Source organism: Aquila chrysaetos, chromosome Z (genome assembly GCF_900496995.4).
Source record: "Aquila chrysaetos chrysaetos chromosome Z, bAquChr1.4, whole genome shotgun sequence".
Lineage (NCBI taxonomy): Eukaryota > Metazoa > Chordata > Aves > Accipitriformes > Accipitridae > Aquila > Aquila chrysaetos.
Window position 1 is genome coordinate 58,695,374 of NC_044030.1, and position 24,922 is coordinate 58,720,295.

General features: G+C 41.5%; 1 protein-coding gene across 1 annotated transcript in view; it reads left to right on the forward strand.

Annotated features, from left to right (window-relative positions):
- Nucleotides 1-2,353: 2,353 nt before the first annotated feature.
- PGM5 (phosphoglucomutase 5) overlaps nt 2,354-24,922 on the forward strand; it is a 77,434-nt gene continuing 54,865 nt past the window's right edge. Inside the window, exons 1-6 of the mRNA XM_030005534.1 lie at nt 2,354-2,712; nt 11,108-11,270; nt 13,800-13,946; nt 16,467-16,592; nt 19,150-19,340; nt 20,234-20,388. Of these exons, the coding sequence (XP_029861394.1) occupies nt 2,452-2,712; nt 11,108-11,270; nt 13,800-13,946; nt 16,467-16,592; nt 19,150-19,340; nt 20,234-20,388 (1,043 nt within the window). The 5' untranslated portion in view covers nt 2,354-2,451. The remainder of the gene's footprint in view (nt 2,713-11,107; nt 11,271-13,799; nt 13,947-16,466; nt 16,593-19,149; nt 19,341-20,233; nt 20,389-24,922) is intronic.

Here is a 24,922-nt window from a genome sequence, read left to right on the forward strand (position 1 = left end):
GTGCTCTTTACCACCCATTACACTCCTGGTAGAGCCATTGTCAAGGTGATGCTTGAAAGGACTGCAAAACACGCTTTTTCTTTGTTCTTCAGCACTGTTTATGTAAATGATATGGGTGAAGACAAACGCTTCTGGAACATTGTCACTGATTGTCCCTCTTAAATGTACATTCTGGAACAGAGTTTTTAAAACTGATTCAAACTGGTATATTTTCTTCCAAATGCTGGACACATTTCCCCTACCCATATGAAAAATACAGTCAATTCTCTATTTCGAAGACCATTACTTTGCTGCTTACTTTGGTCATGTGTTTTCCGTTATTTGGCATTTGGAACTTATCATCCAGTCTTTCTAATGCTTTGCTTTTGACCTTTGTTGCTGTTTCCTTGTTGGATACTTGCTGTGGTAGATACCAGTTATCTGATTCCATTTCAGCTTTCACTGATGCAGACTATATGTTGTGGTTTCGTTAACGGCAGTGCCCAACATTACTTAAGGTGTAACAACCTCATCTATAGCTGTGCCTTGTTTACATTAGGCATTGCCATACTGCAGAATTTTTCCTTCTGCTATTTGAAATGCATTCTGAATCAGTACAGGAAGCCATAAATGCGACTACAGACTAAGAGGTCTAACAAAAGAGAAAGAAGACATTACTGCTTCCCTGTATCTGCTCTGGCCCTCTGCCAGTGTATATGGTTCAGCATATAGGTGTTCCTTCACCAGAGCTAGAATTCCTGTGTCTGTTGTAGTGGATTAGTTTATTTAAATTAAACTGCTGGGCCTCGCCCACATAGCATGTATAGTGTTCTACTGTGAAGGCAGTGGTCACTGCCAAAGGGATGGATGAGTAGCAGACAATCGTATCTTAAACTGTCATACTCTATCTGCTATGAACCACTAAAGAGTCTGCAGAGACAGGGCTCAAAGCCACAGCTGAGTTCCTCTGGTTACCATTCATCAGGTGGCACTCACTCTCTCCTAGTCTATGCAACAGACAAAAGCATTTTACCCCGTGTTTGCCTGGCCACCTCCTGTCATGCAGCTAACACGTTGTCTTGTTGAGCCGTGACACTCCATCGTGCTTCTGAGCAGTTTATGAGCAGCAGACTCCTTCGTAGAGACCTGAAGAATGCCTTACAAAATGATTTTTCTCTGTTCAGGCGCAGGTTTACACCAGGGGTTTCTTAAGCACAAGAATGACATCTAGGTTACACGACTATTTTTTCCAACTCTCCAGCCAACAGAACTGTCCTGGCAAGACACCGTAGTGTGGGCCCGTGTGAAACAAGCATTTGGATGGAAAATTTCAGCTAATGTTTGACAGTCATAGGCATCTGTAAACACAGCCTTTATACTGGGAAATGTCAGGCATCTTCATGATTGCCAGTGCCGCCACCCCTGCATTTAATTTAAGCAAAATGCACACATACGTCAATGAACTCAGCCTCGCCACATCTGTATGAAATACCTTACAGTTTTTCAAAGGGTAAGACACTTTCAGAGGGTTGCTCGGCCCTACAGGGGGTAAGCCTGGGCAGAAACCAGCATGATCTGTTACCGTACAGTCAGACCAGACCCCTCCTGTAGTACTCGGCTCCTGCTGTGAAAAAAACGAAGCAAACCCCCCTCTGTAAGCTTGCTCACTACACAGAAAACTTCTTTCAGAGCAATATAGTAAAAAAAAAAAAAAAAAAAAAAAAAATCGATTCCCCTAGCTCGAGGTTCGGTAGTGAAAGAACTTGTTCATTCTTTAAGCGCTTGTTCTTCCGTTTTCTCGCCTGCAAAACGGGACAGTACCACCTCCCGCTACCACTCCAGCCTGGGGACTGGTCCTCTGCTACGCCTGGCTGCCGGGCCGTGCTGCCGGAGGGGACAGACGGCCGGCTGCTCCCCACGCCGCCCGGCGGCGGTGCGCGGACCCCGAGGCCGGCCGGCTGCCTTCCCGCCGGCCGGGCGGGAGGGTCGGCGGGGACGGCCCCGGCGCTGACAGAGCGTGATCCCCCCGAGCAAGTGTGCCGTGCCGGCTCGCCCTCTCCCCCCTGCCTCCGGTTACATCCCTGGCAGCAGACCGCGATCCTCGGCTTCGCTTTCCAGGGTTATTTTTGGCCGGGGCCGCCGCATGCTGATGGCAGCGGACCGGCAAGCCCCGGGCGTCCCTGCGGGCGCCCAGGCGCCGGCGGGGAGGGGAGGGGGGGCGCCGGGCGGGGGGAAGGGGCGGCGCGCACCCCGCGCCCGCCCCGGCTCCCCCGCGGCGCCGGGCTCCCGCCGGCGGGCCGCCGAGGGCTGAGCGAGCCCGCCTCCGGCCCCGCGGGGGGCCGGCCGTGAGGGAGCCCGGCCCCGCGGCCGGGGAACGCCTCTCTGCTCCCCGCCGCCGGCCAGGCAGCCTGCGTGAGGGGCCGCCGCTCCGCAGCGGAGCCACAGCCGGGCGGGCGGCAGCGGGGCGCCGCCATGGAGAGGACCCCCATCCCGGTGCTGACGGTGCAGACGGCGCCCTACGAGGACCAGCGGCCGACGGGCGGCGGGGGGCTGCGGCGGCCCACGGGGCTCTTCGAGAGCCAGCGCAACTACCTGCCCAACTTCGTGCAGAGCCTCCTCTCCTCCGTCGACCTCCGCGACCGCCAGGGCTGCACCATGGTGGTGGGCAGCGACGGCAGGTACTTCAGCAAGACGGCCATCGAGATCGTCGTCCAGATGGCCGCGGCCAACGGGGTAAGCGGCCCCCTCGCCCTCCCCGCCGTGCCCTCACGCCGTGCCCTCGGGGTGGCCTTCCCGCTCAGCGCCGCTAGCCGGGCCCCCTCAGCAGCTGAGCGCCGCTAGCCGGGTCCCCTCAGCCGCTCACCGCCGCTAGCCGGGCCCCCTCAGCAGCTGAGCGCCGCTAGCCGGGCCCCCCTCAGCCGCTGCGCGCCGCTAGCCGGGCCCCCTTAGCCGCCCCCGGCCCGCCTCAGGCGGGCGTCCCCCTTCGCCTCCTCGCAGCGGGGTCCCCCGCCGCGGGGAGGAAGCGCGGAGAACGTCTGAGTGCCGTGAGCCGGGTAGCGCTGGATCCGCCAGTCAAAATAAGACGAGCTTCGCGTCCGGCCGTGTGTCGGTGGTCTGCGCCTCCGAGGCGCGGGTCAGCCCAGTGCCGGCTCGGACGTCCTTTAGGCCGTACCGCTAGGCTTCGGCGTGGCTGGCTTTATCTACGTATAACGGAGGCGGTCGTGATAATAACGGAGGCGGTCGTGATAATAACCTCGGGAGACTGCTGCTGGCCATGCCGTGCTGTTTCGCACCTTGTTTTAGACTGGGGCAGGAATGGGAGCTGAGGAGCAAAGTTGACTCTGCAGGAGAAAATGTAGCAGAATTAAAAATAAGTGTGTGGGAAACGGGGGTGTCAGACGCGTATCTGCTGCTCAGGGTCTTTTGAAAATATTCAAGGAAAATGGTGTTACTGAAGCAAGAGGAGTTCAGCAATTTGGCTGCATCCTAAGAAAATAATCGTTCTTCTCCATTGCTCGCTTGCAAACAAATTACGAAATGCAAGAAGACAACAGTGGCAAATACCTCTGTGATCAGATGGGTTTCAGCTTGTCTTGTGCAGTGTTGAAAATAGGAAACCGATGTCTTCTGATAGATATGTGCACATTCATGTGTTGGTGTGTATGAACAGAAAGCTGGAAGTACCAGCTAATGTGGGCTTGAAGTTTCTGCTTCGATGCAGAGGTGAAGCTGCTGTCTCTCGTTATGATGGCTGAATTGATTCTCCGGATCTGGCAGAAGTGACATAATTTTATAGGTTCTTTTTTTGTACTGAATTTACTTTTTCTTAACTCTTTTCAAAAGCTCCATTCTTTAAATGCAGTCCTGTTTTATAACCAGGAGATCTTTCAACTTTAAAACAAATCTCTGTACATGTCTGAATTTTCCTGCTGATTTATTGTCCCATACAAGCTATATGGATTAGCCAGCCTGGTATAAATAATGAGTATTTTAAATTTATTTCTGAGGCATGTTGTCACCACACTGATACCATCAAGCAGACGCTGAGCGATACCTGAGATTTCAGAGACGCTGGCTGTGTTACTTACTGGCTAGCTTTTGCAAACTCACCGTTCACGCAGGAGCTTGGTAGAGGCCAGGGCTTATGTGGCCGGGGGTGCGAGGAGGGCTGTCGGGGGGGCCACTGGCGAGGGCAGCACGGTGGTGTTTCGTCTGCAGTGGCAGGGAGGGAGTGTGCCGGGAGCACGCGCGGAGCAGCGGGAGCGGACTGGTGTGTGGGGTGTTGCGAGGAAGGTTGCGAGGAAGGTAGCGAGGAAGGTAGGACGGGACCTGGAGGAGTGCTGCTCCCTAGCCCCTTCCCCCACATAGCTCAGTGGAGAAAGCCTCACCGCTGGAATTGTACCTGTTGACCAGGTGGGACAAAGCACAGCAACAGCTTTAGCAAGAGCCCTGCAGCAAGAGCTGTCCTGCTGAGGCTGAGGTCCTTGCCTGCCCTTGCACACTGATAGGAGCTACAGATTCACAGCCACACGGTGACCACAAGGACCGATGTGCTGAGGAAGACAAGAACTTTGGGGTTTAGAAGACCAGGGGCTTGTCAGCCAGGTTATGCTGTATTCAGGACTCCTTCCTGACTAATTCTTCCTGTCAGCTTGCCTCCTTCCTGCTGCTTCTGTCACATTCCTCGTTTTGCTCGGTTTCCCCTGAAGATCAGGTCTTTTTGACCTCAGGATATTTCCAGTTTGACGTGTTTCTGGCACCTTGCTGTAGTAGTGCTCCCCCTTTCTTAAGTTGCTGCAAGTTTCTTGGAAACACAGTTTCTCCCTAGTGTTTTCTGAAGCCAAAACCCGAGCTTTTCTGCTCACAGTTCCCACAAATATCTGAATTCAAGCATGATGCTCTTACTAATGACACAGTCCTCACAAATTCAGCAGGCCAGCTGTTGGGGTGCTATTGATACTGAAAAGGCTTCCCATTTCCATGCTATGCTCCATCCCCTCACCACCATCCTCACCCTGCTCGCTCTCACCCCCGTTTCTCTCAAGCACGCTGTAAGTGCATAAGCCTCACATTTACTTAGTGAGTACTGTTTGTTTGTTTTATTTTTTGGCTGTTAAAATATATCTGCTGGGAAGATACCTAAACCTCCCTGGAGGCATTGTTTAGTGCTGCGCTATGTAAGTAGGGGGAGAGGAAGGGAATACTCCTGAGGCCAAAGATCACTCCCTTTGGGTAAGGTTAATGTCATTAGAAGGCATGTAGCCAGTATCAAGGAAAGAAGTAAGCTGGTGTAGGCAGGATCGGATGAAATGTGTGGAAGCCTTGAAGTTGCATGCAAAACCTTGAGCCACCCCAGAGTGCCAGGAGAGGGATAGCCATGCAGTGCTGATAAACTGAACTTGAATCTCCTTCCTGGAAGACATGTAGCGAGTGTTATGGTTAATTGTGCCTGCTGAGTACAAAAATAAAAGGGATTTTCTATTATCAACTGTAAATGCATTGCCCTTTAGAGTTGCTAGGTTCCCCTTGTTCTAATTTGGTGACTCACCCTGCATTCCCCCTGTGTTAACAGCCTAGCACAGTTGGCATAGGCCCCAGCACAAGGAATGAGATGAGGCCCCCTGCCCGGTCAGCTGCCAGTGCTTGCCCTGCTGCCTTCTCATCCTCAGTCCCTCTGGCTCGTGCCCTCCACCTTGGGGTTGCAGGTACACGCTTCGGAGCTGTAGCCTGCGTAGGCTTCCACCGGTGGCAACAGCTACGGGCTGGTGCGTGCTGTGCAACTGTAATTAGCACACGCTCCACCAGATCTTTCTGTTCAGAGCCGAAGGTGGCTAACCAGGGTCACCCTTTGATGGGTCACACAGCTGGGGCTGTAGCAGGCACATGTGGGTAAGGGACTGCATGCCGTGAGAAGGTGGGGGAGTGTGAGGAAAGCTGGACAGGTCCCGTACCATTCCGGGTTGCAACAAGGAGTTTTGCGAAGTGGGGTGTTAGGAGAGTGTCTGAGGCTGTATTCCCTTTTCACCTGCGTCCTGTCAGTAGTGGTGTCCTTGTACCTTAATGTGCAGAAGAACTGAGATAAAAGGCTCCACTGTTTATAATACAGTTCCACTACAAATTAAATGCAAGTATTCCATTAGACCCATCGAGTGGATGCAGTGTCTCATTTTTGATGCAAAATTTAGGATAGGTTTAAATGAGAAGCTGGGGTGTGTGAGAATCAGTGGCAGATCAGAAGCTGGTGATCATACTCTGAATACGGAATGTCATAGCAACATCCTAGAGAGATCACAAGAGTATTGCTAGTAGTGCTGTAGAAGCTGGAGATGGCAGAGAGTTTTCCAACTGTCTTCTTTATAATACCATGGTGTTTTTATTTTCCATGGTCTTCCATGCAAATCTTGCCATCCCTCCCTGGACCTGTATGATTGATATATTTGCTTGAATGTTGAGTGTGGCGCTCAGTCATCCTTATGGTACTATAGTACAAGATAGGAAGGCACAGCCCCGTGCTGTCCAGGATATAATCTGCTTGCTTCATGTTCTTTCAAGTTTAATTGACTGAGGCATGTGAGAGATTACTGGGAAAAATAATTAAAAAAAGCATTAAGTGACTCCATGATAATCAACTGAATTGTCTGAAAATGCACAGCTGCAAGTGGTAATATTGCATAAAAATGTTCTTGTAAAGTACTTCTTAGGATGACTGTTCTTTCAGCTGTAAGAGTTTGCTGAGGATCATGGTCTTTGTTTCTGCTGTTGCTACTAAAAGCAGATTGACAAAATAGAACGTGGCGTAGGGGCACAGTATTAGAAGAGACATTACATGCCTGTGATCTCGTAGCCATGCAAGTTTTTGAATTCCAAAGATAATCTTCCCATGCTATGAAACTGTCCAAGATTTTCAGAGGTATATTAGTGGAACTTTAATTGTGAGTCAGTGCATGGAAATTATTTGGTTACTGTTTTAGCCCAGCTTGCGAGAAGTCTGTGAATCTGAGTGTTCATTACTTAAAATTAATTAAATGTCAGTTTAGTCTTTGGTTCAGCGACAAAATGAACAGCTTCTGGGCCAAGAGAGGGATGAGGTTGTGCATTCTTGCCACTGAAATGAAGAGAGCAGAGGAAGATGGGTAGCGTGCGTACACTTCTAAGGTCTGCACTGTCCTCAGGGAGTTTTGTAAAAGCACTGAAGACCTTCACATAAGGTGAAGCTCTTTGCAGTAGGCACTGCAAATAAAATATCTGTGTATCATTAATGTAATTTCACTTTCAACATCCTTAATTGAGAATAATAAATATTGCAGTATTTCTATAGTATAGAAATTAGTATAATAAATAGTATTTCTAAGTAGTATAGAAATAATAGCCTTGTGACACATGCTGAAGGCACAGCAAATTACTCCTGTTCATATTAATATTGGACATCCAGAAAAATGGGAAAACTGGTTTGTGCAACATCTGTTGAACAGGAAAAAAATGAAAGTATGGTAAAGAGAGAGCACCGGGTAATTTATGCATTCTGAATAAACTAAGTATTCTACTTACTTTAAAAAACAGTTTTCGTTTGCATGAAGGTAAAAATCTAAACCTCAGTAGTTTAGATTTAGAATTACAAAGAACACGTGCTCATGATAAGCCTGTATACAAGTATAAATGCATTTATACTTGAGCGTACCTCAAGATAGATTCAGTGGTGTTGTTTTCAAGCATTTTGCAAAATGTAATTCCTGTCATCTTCCTTTTGCTTACCCATACACAATACTGTTTTAAGAGCTGGCACCCATTTCTGACAGCTGTATTTGGAAGATTGAGTCATTGCTCTAGCTTTCTACATGCTTCATAGTTTTAAAAAAGGGAGAGACAATATTCAAAACAAACATTTTCAGTATTTATTTTCACCATGCTTTTCTTTCCATAATAAAGGTACATGGGTAGATTGTTGCATAGACTGGAAAAAGTTTGTTAGAGTCTATTTCCCAATGTTTTCTGTTTTTCTAATGCTTCACTACAATTGGCAGTAGTGATTAAATGACAGCATAAATACAACAGTCTTGCAAGACATGGCATGTTGTCCAAAAGCTGCTCCATGGACTGAAAAGAAGCCATAAAAGGACACACTCAAATTCAGAACAATTTAAAAAAAAAATCTCTATTTCTCTTTCAAATTATTTACATGGCACTGGTTTAAATAAAACAGTAAAATATGTGGCTAATGGAAAGTTTTCTTTCTTGAGCTTGATTCTAAAAGTGTGTCAAAGCATGTGCTAGAGCTCCTAGTGATTTCAGTGCCTCTCCTGGTGGATGGAGTTTTACCCTACGCATTTTCTGGGGTAAAAGTGTGTCTGTCAGTTGTCAGCCACAACAACTGGAAATGCTTCTGCTTTAAAAAAAAAAAAAAAAAAGTCTTCCTTGTTCCCCAATGTAGGAATTGCATTTCTGTGGTAACAAGAAGGGTTGTATAGAACGTATTTTGGAAGTAGTTTAGTATTCCAAACAGTTGAATAAATTAAATGTAAATGTAGCATTTGGAGATTTAAAAGAGTTTTAAAAGATGGGAAGAACATTACATAAATGTGAAGAAGTCTGATCAGTAAGAGAGATACCAATTTTGTTCTGTAATCAGTGAAATGACATCTAATCAGCTGCTTCACTTGGCTTGGAGCTAGGATTGGAGGAAATATACCTTCATTGTTGCTCCTGAGGTCTGTAAATTATGATAAACTGAGAGCTTTACAAATACACGTGCTGTAAATTACTGCTTAGTTTTACCTTCAAGGAGAAGCAAGAGTGGAAAGGCAGGAGGGGCGTAAAGTCAGAAGGTGATACAGAGTCTTGGAAGTAAATGCTGTCACAGTGCACAAGCATAACATTTAATACATTCTTCAAGGAAAACTCTATTCACTGGTATGTTTTGTTCCACAAATAATCAAAGGTATTTATGTTAAAGTCTGCATTAGGTTCTATGATAAGGAAGATGGTATTGCTCTTAATCATTCAGTCATAGGTTAATGAAACAGTATTGTTAGGCTTAAATAGGAAATAAAATTGTTCAGTACCACTGAAGTGAGCAGAAATGAGGTTCAGCTGTATAGTATATGTGTTAACTGTGTATACACTCAACCCTTACCAAACTGACCATTTCAGTGGAAGCACTGCTTTAAAATAATCTGTTGAAACAGAAAATGTGGATTCTGCTGATCTGCATTTCCTCCTGGAAAGGATACTTGTTTTCCCTGGAAAACATTTTCATTATAGTAGAAAAATCAGAAACCAAAGTTTTTTGTATCTTAACTTTTTCTTTTTTTCATTTCCTTCAGAATTGTTCCAACCTTGGAAAAAAAAAGACGGTGAAACAAATTCTCCCAATAGTAGCAAGAGCAAGTAAAATGAACCTTTGAAGTTTTTCTATGAACTGTACTTAAAATTTTGATAGCTTTCCTGTTTTCTAGCAACAATCCATAGGCTTCAGAATTGCCTGCAAAAACTGTGAAAAGAGAACCAGGTAGACAAACAATCATCCTATCATCAGATCTTGAGGTAGAAATCCCAGTTAATAGAATGTGTTGTTCTGCACATTTTTTTTAAATTTGAAGGCAGATGTCGTAATTTTCAGTGAAAGAGAAATGGTTAACTGTAGTTTGTGCTTTGTGCGGGTTAGCAAAAAATAACTTGTACTTGCTTAAGAACTTGATCATTTCAATGTAGAATTTTTTTTTTTGTAATTAAAATAGTTCAAAAAACAGGCTAAATAAATAATTTATTAATCCTTTGCTTTTCTGAAATTATTTGGAACCCCACTTCTAAATAACCATTAGGGGCCTCACACAAGTGCTGGACCCAGAAGAAGGTAATCTGTATGTGAAGGAACAGTCCTTTATAGAAGGGTGGCATGTCCTGACACCTCCTGTGCTGTTGATTTGCCACACAGATGGTAGAGCTGTCAAATCTCCCTCAAAACTAGAGAGGAAACCTGAGGTTGAACTCCCAGTCTGCTTTTAGATAGGGAGTGGGAAGGATTCAGTGTTCTGCCTCTCCCTCCCTCCCTCCATCCCCACCCCTCTACTTCCCTAACTACTACTCAATAGTGGTAGGGTTTTTTTTTTTGTTGTTTGTTTGTTTGTTTGTTTTATTTTAAGTAAGGATATTAAAAACCCCCAAACTTTGGCAGTATCCTTTTAAGCTCCATATGCAGCTGCCTCAGTTCTCATCTGTGACACAAACCTCCCCTTCTCCCCTCCTTTTTTTGTATCTGCCTGTTTCCCAGGAACTGGAACTCTTTCATATTTCTTTGTAAATACATTTCTGGTTGGCTCCTAGATTATTTATGTTGAGCTGAAGCTGTAGTATCTGTGTAGGGATGAAGGCAAGGTTTTGAAATTGGAACCTTGCAGTGGGACTGCACATAATACTAAACACATTGAACCAGTGTTTCGTAACACCACCTGAAAGCTTTTTTTACTTTAAGAATGGTGGGAACTTCCCCTGCTCAGCTGTCCCGTGGGAAACACACCCTCTTCATCTGGAATAGCCAAGGAGTCACAGATGGCTGGAGGAGGAGCAGTACTTTCTATAGGGCAGGACATCAAAGGGTGTCTTAGGAATAGAGATGGGACCTGTAGAGTCTGCAGGTCCTACTGTGTAGTGATACTGGTGATTGCACTGAAAGGCTGCTCCATGAAAGGCAATTCGCTTGCTGTTCTCTTTTTTGCTGGTTAAAGCCCCAACCCTGCAAACTACATCCACACAGTCAGCCGTAAACTGTATTGATAATTTGAGGGGATTTGCTGGTTCGTGGGGATACGTGGAAAGGTTTGATAGCAGGATAGCATAGCCCAGTGCTATGCTTGGGAGCTTTGCAAATCACTGCCATGGCTGTGCTCTTGCTGTACTATCGATACACAGGCCACTGGTGTTAAATGTGCCAGGATACAATATTTTTTGTCAGCGTTCCAGATCAGCGTGCAATCAACTCGTGTACATGTATTTCTCTACAAAGGAATAGGTTCCATACTAGGACTTCATAATCTCTATCCTATACATGTATGCCTGTATGTGTGTGCATTTATTTATTAATTTTCAAAAGTTTGGTACCATTCAGAGTACTTTGACTTCCTTTTCCACCTAGATCGGCAGATTGGTTATTGGACAGAATGGTATTTTATCCACACCTGCTGTTTCATGTATCATCCGAAAGATCAAAGCAGCTGGTGGAATTATTCTAACAGCTAGCCACAGTCCTGGGGGACCTGGAGGAGAGTTTGGAGTCAAGTTTGAGGTTGCCAATGGAGGTAGGTTTTTTTTAATAACACAACATTGCATCTCGATATGATGAAAATATGCTGGCAAGGATAACTAGCTTACTTTAACTGTGTGTTTTTAATTCATTCTGTTAAAACTATGAGGAGCATATGCATATCTCTTTTTTTTTTTTTTCCAGTAATAGCAGTGTATTTGTTTACATGGGTTCATACAGTAAGCATCAAATGTTCACTGAAGTCCTTGTGGTAGCTGTAAGATTTCTATAAACAAGAGGTTTACTATCTCATTTTTATAGCATTGTATGTAGTCTGCCAGATCATTGTAACAGTTCTGATCCTTTTATAAAGATGCCTGTGAGGGAGCTCTGTTTTGCTCATATTTCTGTGTTGCTTGTCTTGGCATTTATTTAAAGCGTGTAATTTCAGAAGTGCTGTAAGCAGTATAACTCATTGTCTTGTATGGAAGAAAGCACTTCTCATGTTTACCCAGGAAATAACTGCCCTTACCCAGGGAGAGGGTTGTACCATTTTAACTACTGCAATTCCACTGTTGAATAATAGAGGTTGTGTATATAGCTGATGTCTTGTTTTTCAAAATCGGCAAGCTAACACATGTATAACACATGTTATACATGATGTATGTTTTATGTTATAGATTTGTGTACACCTATAAAACACCATGGTGACAATTGCTGACACCTTGTGCACCTCACACATGTAGAGTGCTTTCCATCTGAAAAAACTGAATTGCTTTTAAAATAATGTTTGCTTCCCTATTTTGAAGGTGGGATACCTTGAGCCCTTGTCCCTTGTTTAACTGAAAAATTTGCATGGTTAAACCAGTGTGATTTTATAAACAGAATAGACTTGAATCCTGGAGAGATTAAAGGGACTGTGTAAGGTCAGACAGTGAGAAAGCCAGGGTCACAGCACAAGCATACCAGAGCCAAACCATTACATGCATTAGCACTCTATAAACTTTAAAACACCACATACACCTAAAATCTCTGTGATAGATGGGTAACAGTTAGTGGGGCATTCTTTTTAGTGTGCTTTGCCTTTTTAAAGAAAATTCAAACAGGCTATTAAGCTTTAAATATGAAGCACTTCTCAAGCACAGGCCATGAGGTTCAATTATTTGTGGTAATCGGCAGGGACATAATGAAAAGTAGTTGGTTTAAGTTGCAGCTGAGAAAATGTGGGTTAAGTATTAGGCAAGGCTTTTGAACGAAGAGGATGGTTAGGCACCACGACAAGCTTCTGGGGAGGGCTATTGTTGCTCTGCATTCTCGCTCAAGTCTATTTTGCAGATCCGGGTCAGGCAGAAGCGGTTTGTTTCTGTAGCTGTAGGAGGGAACGCAGAGAGACACTGTGGGATCTCCTTAGCTGGAAATATCAGTAGACAATACATCCATCTATCAAGGATGATCTGGAGCTAATGAAACTTGTCCTCACCCCTTGGATGGGTTTGGATTAGATGAGTAAGAAGTCATTTTCTAAGCCAAATGAAGAGTTAAGTGACTGTTACTGTATTGCCTTGGACCATCTGGTACACTGCATCCGAGATGGAACACACCAATTTATGTAGCAAAGCTGCACTGATTATAGCAGCATTGCTAGAGGAGTGGGAAGTTAGTACTGAAAAGACAGAGGCTTTGGATTAGGAGAGAGAGCACATAAAAGAGAATAAAGGAAGTAATTTTTCAGAGTGGAAGTGTGGCTTTAATATAAGCAATGAAGAGTCAGATAAGCCAGAAAGGACTTTTGTTGTAACTCAGACTCAACTCTTGCACTGCATATAGCATAGCTCATCTGGTAATTGTTGCATCAAGCCTGCAACTTTTATTTGATTGACAGCAAATCTTCAAAAATAGAGCCAATATTCAGGATTTGGCAATAAAAGTAATGCACAAGTGAGATGTGGTTTCTGTTTCTGAATGACATAACTGTTCCAGGTCATAATTGCTTGTTAAGCAGTTAAGGTATTTTGAATTCTAACAAAGACACATTTCATTAAGCCATTGGAGGAAAACTGCAAGAGAACACTACTGTCAGACTGGTAAGACTTTTAAAAATGATAATTATGTCTAATGAAATAATGTGAAACACAAAGCTATCTCACCTTCACCAGTGTGCATTTGCAGAAGGCCCTATGAAACACCAGAAACTGCTGCTGAAGGACAAGTTTTCCTTTAATATGTATGTTGAGATTGCATGTAGACTAAAAAAATGGCAGTCTTTGGGCAATAACAACAAAGATGGCTGTGGGTTTTTTGGTTCCCTCATCCCCCCTGCCATGGATAATGATTGATTTAAATACTCTTTGTGAATCAGAACGTTGCGAGTAACGCACTGTATTTCCATGTTATGTATTTTCAAAAATTGTTGTAAACCTGTGTTACACTGAAAGAAAAGAAAAGACCTTATTTACTATAGTTTTTTGTTTGGGTTTATTCCTTAATAACTCCCAAGATATTCAGAAAATGTTTGCTATAGCACTCACTTTTTAAGTAGGGAACCTTCATTAAAAAAAATGACCCACATTCTTTTTTCTTATAGGACCTGCTCCAGATATAGTTTCAGATAAAATCTATCAAATCAGCAAAACCTTGGAAGAGTATGCCATTTGTCCCGATCTCAGAGTTGATTTATCACGCCTAGGAAGACAAGAATTTGATCTGGAGAACAAATTCAAACCTTTCCGAGGTATTAATGTGTGCTTTTATGCATGCTACTTCCATTGGTTCTAAATATTAGAATTGCTGCATGAATGAAGGGTAATTATTTGAACAAAACTTTAATTTTTCAAAATGCCTTACTACAAGTTCTCAAAATATTAGGCAGTATAGTTAAGCGTTGTGTTTGTTTTGCACATAAGGAAGCTGGGTTACGGACTTCAAGTGCATGAGGCCTCATCATTTAGCCAAATACCTTTACCAAATATATGTGCTTAGGCTTGCTAGTAGTTAAACACCAAACACAGACATTTTAGGACTAGGAACGGTTTGCTTATGGAAGTCTAATTGACAAAAGAATTTGTGAGAGTCTTGGTTTATTCATTCTTTGCTCACACTTTCTGAAAAGTTGTGGGATGTGTAAGGCACTGGCCATCCAGTCACTCCAAATGTAAAGGGAGTGCTTAAGCATATGGTTTAATTTTAAGCATGTGAACACTTTTATGCCTACACTTCATTTAAAATGAGGTAACACAGCCATTTTGTCCTGAAGGAGTCAAAAGCAAAGGAAGGAGTCCAGACAATATTTCAAATACTGTAAAACTCTGTGTGGCCTCAAGAACTCTTCCTCATTCCTTTTGTCCTAGAATTAAAGCCAGTTTATTTTCCACTGAAACATTACATTTTGATACAAAATACAGTTTGATAAAGTTTTTGATGAAAAAAAATCTTAAATTACGAATTTTTTGATTGCAAAGAACATGTTTGGCTTTTTAGGCAAACAAAAAGCAAATAAAATTCAGCTCCAGCACCACTCTGGAATCATATGATTGCCACAGTTTTAAATTTTGCTTTTTCAACTTTTTAATCTCTCCAAATTGTGTTTTTCTAAATGAGAATGAGACACCTCTCCCCCCCTCCCCGCTACAGGTAGTATAAAAATAGATTTAAAATAATTGCAATTTGTCTGAATGTTTTTCTAAGGAAAAATTGTTTCCCAATCATCTCTTCCCAGAATCCCTCATCCTGGGACAGTAGAGCTGCCAGGGATCTCTACTGAAGAAGCAATGTAATTAGCTTACAAGTGCATGAAAAAGTATGGTTTACACAGGTCTAAATGCAGAATGAAAGTGCAGAAAGAATGAAAATAATGTAAAAAGTATTTTAAGATACTATCTGATGTATTTAAAACTTCTACTCTTTCAGTTGTATGAACTAACTCCTGTGAATCAAGGCTACAGAGGTGTTGAAGCAACTGAGAGTAAACAAGTTGGGTTTGGCAGGAGCTAAAATAATTTTCAGACTTTAATCCTACATGCACTTTATCTTAACAGGTGTGAGCAGCTCCACTGAAATTGAGGCATTTGTTCATATGTGTAAAGCTTAGAGCCTACTTAAACATCGCTAGGAGCAGGGCACAGAAGATACGCAGTAATGTAATTCCAGTGAATCCTTGAGACTTTCAACATATACCATAGAATTAACTCATTTTCAAATAGCTTTTACAGGTTGTTTTTCAGCCTTGAGAACCTTTTTTTTGTTTCTCCATTCAAGTGTATTGTTGCAATCTATTCTAAGTGTTTTTCTCAGGCTCAAAAAATGTCTGTGTCATTTTCATGTTATCCTAAAGAAGAGCATTAGTGTGAGATCAGTGTTTCTGAGGAAGACTACCTGATATTCCAAGTAATAATTTAACTTGTAACTAAAGTATTTCAAGATACTTATTTAACCAGATAAAAAGACATTTGTATAACATATGCTTTTTAATTTAATCAGGAAAAGTAATACGTTCCAATATGACTGAGAAGCATCGCTTTTGACAGTTATTTGGTAACTGCTTTCATTTTGACAGACTTACTTTCATTAATTCATTTTAGTTTAATGTTTTACATCCAAAAGAACTAGGAAAATTGTAGCACTCTGTTTCTATGAATTTAGAATTCAAATTAGTGAGACCTTAGCAAAAACCAGATGTTGTATCTGAGCCTAACTTTCCTAAATCAGTGAGATATAAAATGAAAAAGTATAGTAGTAGATTGACGACAAACTGGAGATAGATATTCCAGGTGCCAAAACCTAGAAGAATAGGCTATATGTCTCTCCTGATGGGATGATGCAGATAGATACTGCTGTAAGATAGAAGAATAGAACGTGTGCCTTCAACTCGGCATGGACATCTTCCATCCTCTGAGAATAAACCTGTTTAGCTTGAAAAGTTGTTCAGTGATTTAGTGAATGATAAATAGTTTACTTTGATATAATGTACTCTCATGAATTTTTTCAGTGAAATAGGAACTGTCAACTTACCTTATCTCTGCAGTTCTTTAGCAGGCAAAACTGTTACTTTTGCAAGGCTTAAAGCTTGATGGTAGCCACAGTGAAATCAGTGGAAGTGTTTGACTTTGCCTCTATGGGCTTCAGAGCAAATCCATATTATGCAGAGGTTGCACGCTCTGATTTTAGTTGAGGTGCATGGCTGGTGGAAGTGAACTGAAAGAAATATTTTCCCATATGTGAACTGTAGTGTTTTTTTTCTACCTAATTTTTCTAGTGGAAATTGTGGATTCTGTGGATATCTACCTCAATCTCCTTCGAAGTATCTTTGACTTCAATGCGATCAGAAATTTGCTGACCGGACCCAACCAGATTAAAATAAGGATTGATGCCATGAATGGAGGTACAAACTTAAGTTGCTATCAGGACAAAATTGTAGGTACACTGCAATAGTTTCCCAGTAAAGATGGTACACTGCAATACTTTCCCAATAAAGGTACAGCGTATAAAAGTCAGGCTTTTTAGTAAAGTTAAGGGTAATAAGAAAGGATTTGAACATTATACTAGTAACAAAGGCAGTCTTAACAATGGGTTAGGTCCCTTATTAGGGAAAGAGGTTTATCTGTCTTGTTAAAGAAATGAAGGCATATGTGTCCAATAAATGTTCTCTTTCTGCATTTGGAAGCAAGTGGGATGAGGTAATCTTGCCATGAGAGGGTGATGAAGTATGTTGCAGGGTGCAGTAACCAAGCAAGTACTACAAGGCAGTATCTACTAAGAGTTAATTCTAAACGGTGTAAAATTAGTTAAGTCTCAATAAATTGCACCCAAGAATCCTTAAAGAGTTTGCTGAGACCTCTGTCTCACTAACATTAACCATTAAAAAATTTCAGTGTACTGGGGGCAAGATGAAAGAAAGTGTCACAGAAGATGGCAAGGGGACCAATTTTGTGCCTATATGAAAAAATGATGACCTGTGTCACTTGAGGAAACATAGATCTTTATGAGATTTATCTTAGGCTACATCATGAAAAAATAAATAAAGATATCTACAGATAATGACTTGAAGGGTAGGAATGTAAGTGATGCTGTTCAACATTATCATATGGAAGTCAAATTCCATCAAACAAACCAGGTTTCATTCTTTAACAGGATTACAAAACCAGACTGATAAAGGGAGCTGGATACACTTACAAAACATTTGTGAAGCATTTTCTCTAGTACAGTGTGATAGTCACTGTTCAAAAGATCATAGTGGGCATACAGTCAGTGTGAACACCCGGTTTTGCCAGGGTGTCGCAAAAGGGCAGATGATGTCCTTGAACAATGCAGAGGGAACAATGAGGATGGCACTGTCTCCTGTTATGTACAATATTGGAGAGAATGTTACTCAAATGGTTTGTAGAGCTCTGATGTCCAGATCTATAACCGAGTGTTGAAAAATCTTACATGTGGTCAAAAAGATGCATAGTCTGGCTCAGGGTTAGAAAAACTGATGCATCACAAAAATTTTAAAGGACTGAGTTTGTTTACTTTTTATTTACAAGGTGATAGAGAATTGGCTTTATGACTTTGTATCTTGGTGGAGAAATAGCAATACCATAATACATGGTACATGTACAGTAAGTGTATACAAGTGTATATATTTGTTTATACAAGAGAAAGTTGTTTTGTTTTTTTTATTACGGAAGATTTATTTCTCAGTCTTCTATTCCCCAAAATACCAAAAAGAATCAATAGTAAGAAGTTGAGGCCAGACAAATTCAAACTGACATGTAGCTCACATGCTTATGGGTAACAGTGAATAACCACTGGAGCAATCAACCAAAGATAGTTGACATTTGTCCTTCTCTGGGAGGCATCAGATCAAAAGACTTTCTGAATGAGATGCATTAGCCAAAAGTGAGTCATCAGCCACAATATAGTGAGCTTTAGAGAGGACCACATGTGTATGAGGACAAACTGTCTTCCAAAGTTTGTTTTCTCTCTGCACCTCTGGAATATGCTTTTTTGTCTGCAGACGTTGATAGTTCAACATCAGCATAGAAAGGAGTAATTTGTCAGGAGTCTACTCTTGATAAGAGCCTGAATCATTGCTTGCTGTATATTTTACAGAATTAGCATCTAAATTTTCATGAACACAAGTTTCTCACATAGTTTTACCTCGGATTACAATTGCTCCAGTTAGCAACATTTGGGAGTAAGGTAGGAGAAAGAGAGAGTATGAGAGAATGAGCAATCACTCATGAATTTTTTATCTGTAAGTGACCTGTTCACACCTGCTTCAGGGATGCAGAAAGCTCAGTCAGTTGTTAGTGTCTGTTCAGCCAACGAATGCATATAATAATTATTATATATAATAGCATGAGCTGGGGTCTTAGTTGGCCATATCTTTAAGAAAATAAAGAAGTTATTTTGGAAATAGTTTTGAGAAGGTTTTTATTTATTATCTACATGGTAGTAACTAAAATGTGGTAAAATTCTTTGGTGGACAAACCTGTTGTAATTTTAACGTGAATTGGAATGTTGAGGTTATTTCCCATTTGTATTCCCCTCCTGTTTACTTTCCTTGCTATTATGTGTTAAACTGTTGTTTGCATTCCAGGATACATAGAATAGCATCTTATTTTTATTCTAGTGAAAAAAAACCCCTCTATGTGTATGATAATTTCTTTACTTAATAATGGGTAAATAAAACTTGCATCTTTCACCATTCAGTGATTACTTTTTCACTTCCACTAATAGGGAATAATTTTTTTAATGCTGAATTGCCAATTGATTACTTACTGGGGTGGACAATTGCATACTCCTTCATGAAATAATAGTTTGGTTTTTGTTGCTAGGACAGATGTATAGAATTGCTGAAAGTATGTTTTATATCAAGTTTCCATGGTGCTGTGAAAAATTTGAATATCAAGCATATGCTTTTGTGATTGCATGGCAGATTTCTGTTTTTGCAGTTATGGGACCTTACGTGAGAAGAATCCTGTGTGATGAATTGGGAGCTCCTGCAAATTCTGCCATAAACTGTATTCCTCTGGAGGATTTTGGTGGACAGCCTCCTGATCCCAATTTAACGTATGCAACTGCCTTGCTGGAGGCTATGAGAGGTGGTGAATATGGATTTGGAGCTGCTTTTGATGCTGACGGAGTAAGTATTTTGACCTGTCTGGAGGTTTCACCATAGTTGTTTTGTCTGGGGTCAGATATGGGACATGTAAGTATAATTTATTTGCTTTTCAGTAAGCCCTTGAAGCTGAAAGTGATATTACTTTCAGGTACAGATGATAGCATTTGCAACCCATAAATCAGACACATATGTTGTAATTTGTCTCTGCAGATGACTGCAAATCAAGCAGGATTTGAATGCAGAATGAGAATTCTTTAAATATTAGGCTGGTTTTATCTTGTACTGGCACAACAATTTTATTCCCTGGTTAGGAAGAGACAGCATATATAGATAATACAGACTTGTCACCATAAGTAGTAACTAAGTTAAGTCTGTTTTGGTTAACATCGTATATTGAGGGAATTTTGGCTAAATAAAGCACTGAATCACAATCTCTGTTTTAATTTTTTTGTGTCATATTATCAGCATTATAAACAGCAAAGTATTACAGAACACCTTTCTGTCCTGACAGGGTGGGAGAAAGATGAAAAGGTTCTGAAGAACAGAAGCTGTTTTCTGTTGTCAGTAAACACAAAACACCCTCCCACTCCCCGTATAGTGTGTGTCATTGCCAAGAAGATTCTCCCACCCAAGCATTCCCTGGCAGGAACAGACTTACTGAAGTGTCATGTAGGAGGCTGAAGCTAGGGACTTATATGGAGCTTTGATTTGCAAGGCTGGAGGGAGCGATGTTGTGATAGCGAGAATATAAACCTGCCAGGGTGATGCCAATAAATTATTCTGCCCAAAGAGGGATGCGAGTAAGCCAAAGCGTGTTCTTTTTTTCCCTACCTACAGTGGATCTAATAAAAGAAATTGCCACTCCCCAAAACATGGAATTCAATGTGCTTTTTTGAATTTCTTTTCTTCTCCAGGACCGCTACATGATCCTTGGCCAAAATGGTTTCTTTGTTAACGCGTCAGATTCATTGGCTATAATTGCTGCCAATCTGTCTTGCATTCCATACTTTTGTCAGATGGGCGTCCGAGGATTTGGCAGGAGCATGCCTACCAGCACAGCCCTGGACAAGTAAGATGAAACATTTATTTGTATCACCTTGGTCATTACATTAGTTATCTCTCTGTTTTGTACTACACAGCAATTCCAAAATTGTGAAGTCTTCTAATAAGAGCTTCTAATTTTCACAATCTTTATGTGCTTTATTGTTTTAACTAGTTCTGATGATATTTTGATCTTACCTAGACAAATTTTACCCACCTTTACTTGGATGAAAATAGTTTAATTCAGCCTGGAAAAGAAATAAATAGGTTAAATCTTTTTGAGACTACAAACAGCTGGCTGGTAATCCCTTTTCCAAATAACTTTGCTCTTTTTCTTAGTAAATAATGGTTTGCAGCCTAATCTAGCAGCCCTTCTTATGAAAGTCATGGAAGTTTAAAACAGATAAAGTACTAATTCAGTACTGAAGAAGCATTTAAAAAACCGCAAACAAAACCCCCCCTCTTATTTTAAGCCGTTGAAATATATCATCTATTATGATACAAAATGTCCCAGAAGGGATGCAGGCAGTCATGAAATCCATGCCCAGTTTCAAGGCAGGTTAAAAGTATACCTAAAGCTATTTCTGACAAGTCTTAAAAGATTTGCTGGATGTGCGTGCTGTGGCAGCAGCTGAATTTTGAACAAGTCTCATCCAGGCCTAAATTTTCTGTAAGTAGTGGTGTAAGAGGATTAAGCTAAATATTATTGCCTTATATATTCTGTGTGGGAAGAGCACTCACTGAGTCAATTGTGCCTCAGTGTTGATCTGGTTGCATAGCTTTACTAACACAAGAATGATCTGCTGCCCCCATTAAATGTGTCTAATCAGGAAACAGTAATTTTGAAGTGAAATGTAGCTTGTATGAAAAGGTTGATTGCTCTGTGCAAAACAAGGATATTAGGGTGCTTCCCTATTCAGGAAATTTCTGGAAGTTGCTAAATTCAGAGCTAGCAGCTTCCTCTAATGCTTGACAGAGTCTTCAGGGAAATATTTCTTACTTGTAGGTAGATGGTCTAGTTTAAGGAAGTAGTTAGGTCAGGGTTTGCTGTATTTTATTTATTCTGTTTAGAAATCCAAAAATCTCATTGTTTAAGTGAAAGTTACCATTATATTGAAATAGAAATTCATTTTGAAATAGAAGTTCATTTTGGATATAAACCCCAGGATATCTGCACTTCTGTAAGACTTAAAGAAACAGTGACATTTAAATATGTTTGTCTGTCTTTTTAAAGTTTGGTAAATATGTCAAAAAGTATGAATGTACTGAAGTCCCCTTCAGTAACACTGTGACTATTTGAATTATGTTCTTCACAATGTTTACTTGACCTTCTGGAGCATAGATTGTCTCACGGTGATTACTGCCTTATTTAGTTCTGCGGAGCTAAGTCTGATTATTAAATAAAACGGAGCAATTGATAATGATGGAAAGACGTAAATATTTTCCCACCCATTCTTACAAATATTTATTATTAAGAAGTTTGCAGTCTGTATCCAGGACACTTGAATTTTTTGTTTCATTTTGTGGTTGTCTTTGTTTTCCTGAAGATTTAAAAGTTACATGTTTTCAAAGTTGGTCACTTTTTTTTTGTGACTCATTCGTACACGTGACAGTCCAAAATACCTGAATTTTAGTTTCCTGTAAAAATGCCATAATGTTGTCCAGAGATTCTCATGCTTTGGTGGCCAAAGTTGTATAAACTGCTTAATTTATGAGTGCCAGTGCTGAACTCACTCATTGAAGAGCCAAGCTTAGACCTGAAATCACAGTCAGTAGTTCATCTTAAGCAAGTCACTTTTCCTATATAAAGCTGGCTACATGGATTGGGACACAGTAAGGAGTATCATAAACACCTTTCTTAGAGGTTCACTGCATGAATTATTGAGCCATCGTGTCTTCCAGGATTCCTAGTGAAGCCCACCATAAGGAACTGCTGAACTACCAGGAAAGATCGTTGTCTGTAAGAGTTATTTTTGAGTAAAATCGTAGAACGTCATTGTCTGAAATCCAATATATTGCTTGAAGGAGTGGCTAACAGAGAGGTTGATTGTTGGTATAGGTTTCATGTTGAACTGAATTCCAATTTCATGTATCTATAAATGTAAGGTACAGTTCCACCAGTGTCAGTGAAATCCTCACCCAGTGGGACAGTGGGTGTAAAAGAATATGTGTAAGGCATTCATGATTTCCATTCCCATGGACTAACTGGCCAACTTGCAAAAAAAAAAAAGCCTTTGGGAAGGACAAGAATATTCGCAATACAATGAGGCAAAAAGAAAAAAGAAAGATTGAGCAATTCTATGTAAAATTAGCACACTACTGTAATGTTTAGTGTTAAAATTTTAAAACCTCAATCTGTGCAATAGGAAAGGAAATCCTTTTTCTTCCAAAATGTGATGTCTGATACCAGACAGCATGCTGTTTAGTGCAAGGGACAGCATCCTCTCTGTGTTTGCTGCTCCATGTCTCACCTCCAATATAATAAAATCAGTAAGGAAAATATTCTGTGCTCTGAGTAGAACAATCAGAAAGGAATGGATAACACTGCTTGCTTAAGTCCTGTGGTAGGTTTCAGGTTACTGCTTACTAGTGTATGCTTTAAATCTATTTCTTTTTTTGTTTCTTGATCCCTTTTATTCCTTTCTAATAGACTGGTTTAATGTGCTCCAGGGACAACTGTTACAGAACCCTTTTGTATATCTACCTGTAAAGCTTATGTTCAAGCTCACGCACTGGAAAGAAAACATTAAAAATTAATTGAAAAACTGTACTATGACTATTAATTCTGGCAGAAAAGAAGGAAATAATCACAGAATAGCAGAGGCTGGAATAGTGGGCGTCATGTAGTCCAACACCTGGGTTCAAAGCACTGTCAACTACAGTGGATTGCTGAGAGCCATGTCCACTTGGGTTTTGAGTATCTCCAAGGATGGACACTCCACAGTCTTTCTGGGCAACCTGTGCTGGTATTTCACCACTCTCAGAGTAGAAAAGTTTTTTCGTAACTAGAAACAAAATTTCCTCAATTTCAGTTTGTGCCTATTGTGTCTTGTCCTATTACTGGGCACCGTTAGAAGATCCTGGCTCTGTCTTCATTACTCCCCCCACGCCCTATTGGGTATTTATGCACATTGACAAGATTTCCCCCCTCAACCTTCTCTCTTTGAGGCTTAGCAATCCCATCTCTCTCAGCCTCTCCTAGCATGACAGATGCTCCAGTCCCTTAGTGAACTTTGTGGCCCTTTTCCAGAAGTGCTCCAGTAGGTCCAAAACTGGACTCAGGACCCCAGATTTTGTCTCGCCAGTGCTGAGTAGTGAGGAAAGGTCAATTCCCTCCACCTGCTGGCAGTGCTTTTCTAATGGTACCCAGGATGTTGGCCAGCTTTGCCATAAGGGCTTATTGCTGGCTTATGGTAAACTCACGGTCCTCACCAGGACGTCAGGTCCTTTTCTGAACAGCTGCTATCCCACTGTTTGGTCCCCAGTATGTACTGGTGCCAGGGATTATTCCTCCCCATGTGCAGGGCTTGGCGGCATTGGCCTGTATTGACTTTCATGAGGTTCCTGTGTGCCAGTTTCTCCAGGCTATTGACGTCCATCTGAATGGCAGCACAATCTTCTGGTATATTACTCCTTCCAGTGTTGTGTCATCTGTAAACTTGCTAAGGGTTCACTCTACCCTATCGTCCAGGTCATTAATGAAGATGTTAAACAGTATTGGCTACAGTATTGACCTATGGGGGGCACCCCTGCTGACAGGCCTCCAGCTGGATTTTGTGCTGCTGATCACAACCATTTGACTCTTGGAATTCAGCCACTTTTCAATCCACCTCACTGTTGACTTATCTATGTTTTGTCATTTTGTCTGAGAGGATGTAATGGGAGAGAGAGTTGAAAGCCTTGCTAAAGTCAAGACAGACAATATCCACTGCTCTCTTCTTATTCTCTGAGCCAGTCACCTCATTGTAGAAGGCTATCAGGTTGGTCAGTCATGATTTCCTCTTCATAAATCCATGCTGACTACTCTTGGAGGACCTTCTTGTTCTCCATGAGTTTGGAAATGATTTCCAGATTAGTCGCTCCATCACCGTCCCAGGGATTAACGTGAGACTGACTGGTTTGTAATTCTCTAGATAGTCTTTTTTGCCAGCCTTTAAGATCGGAGTGATATTTACTTGCTTTCAGTCCTCAGAAGGCTCCCTCAATTGCTGCAACCTTTTGAAGATAAAAGAGAGTGGCCTCGAAATGACTCTCAGCACCTGAGACCTCATGGACTTGTGTATGTCTAGTTTGTTTATGTCTAGTTTGTTTAAGTGTTCCCCAATGTGTTCCTCCTCTACTGAGGGTAGGTCTTCCTTGCCTAAGACTTCCACTCATACCTCACCTCATTCTTATCTTTAGAAGAAGACCCTTGTGTTACATAGTGCTAGTTATAGTAGAAAATACAAATTGTTAAGGTGAGTGAAACATCTGACAGTGAAAGCTTGTGGGTATTGGTCAAAATTTACTTAAATGAAGTCCTAATGAACTTCCAAATAGTGATTTTAATGAAATAAGTAAAA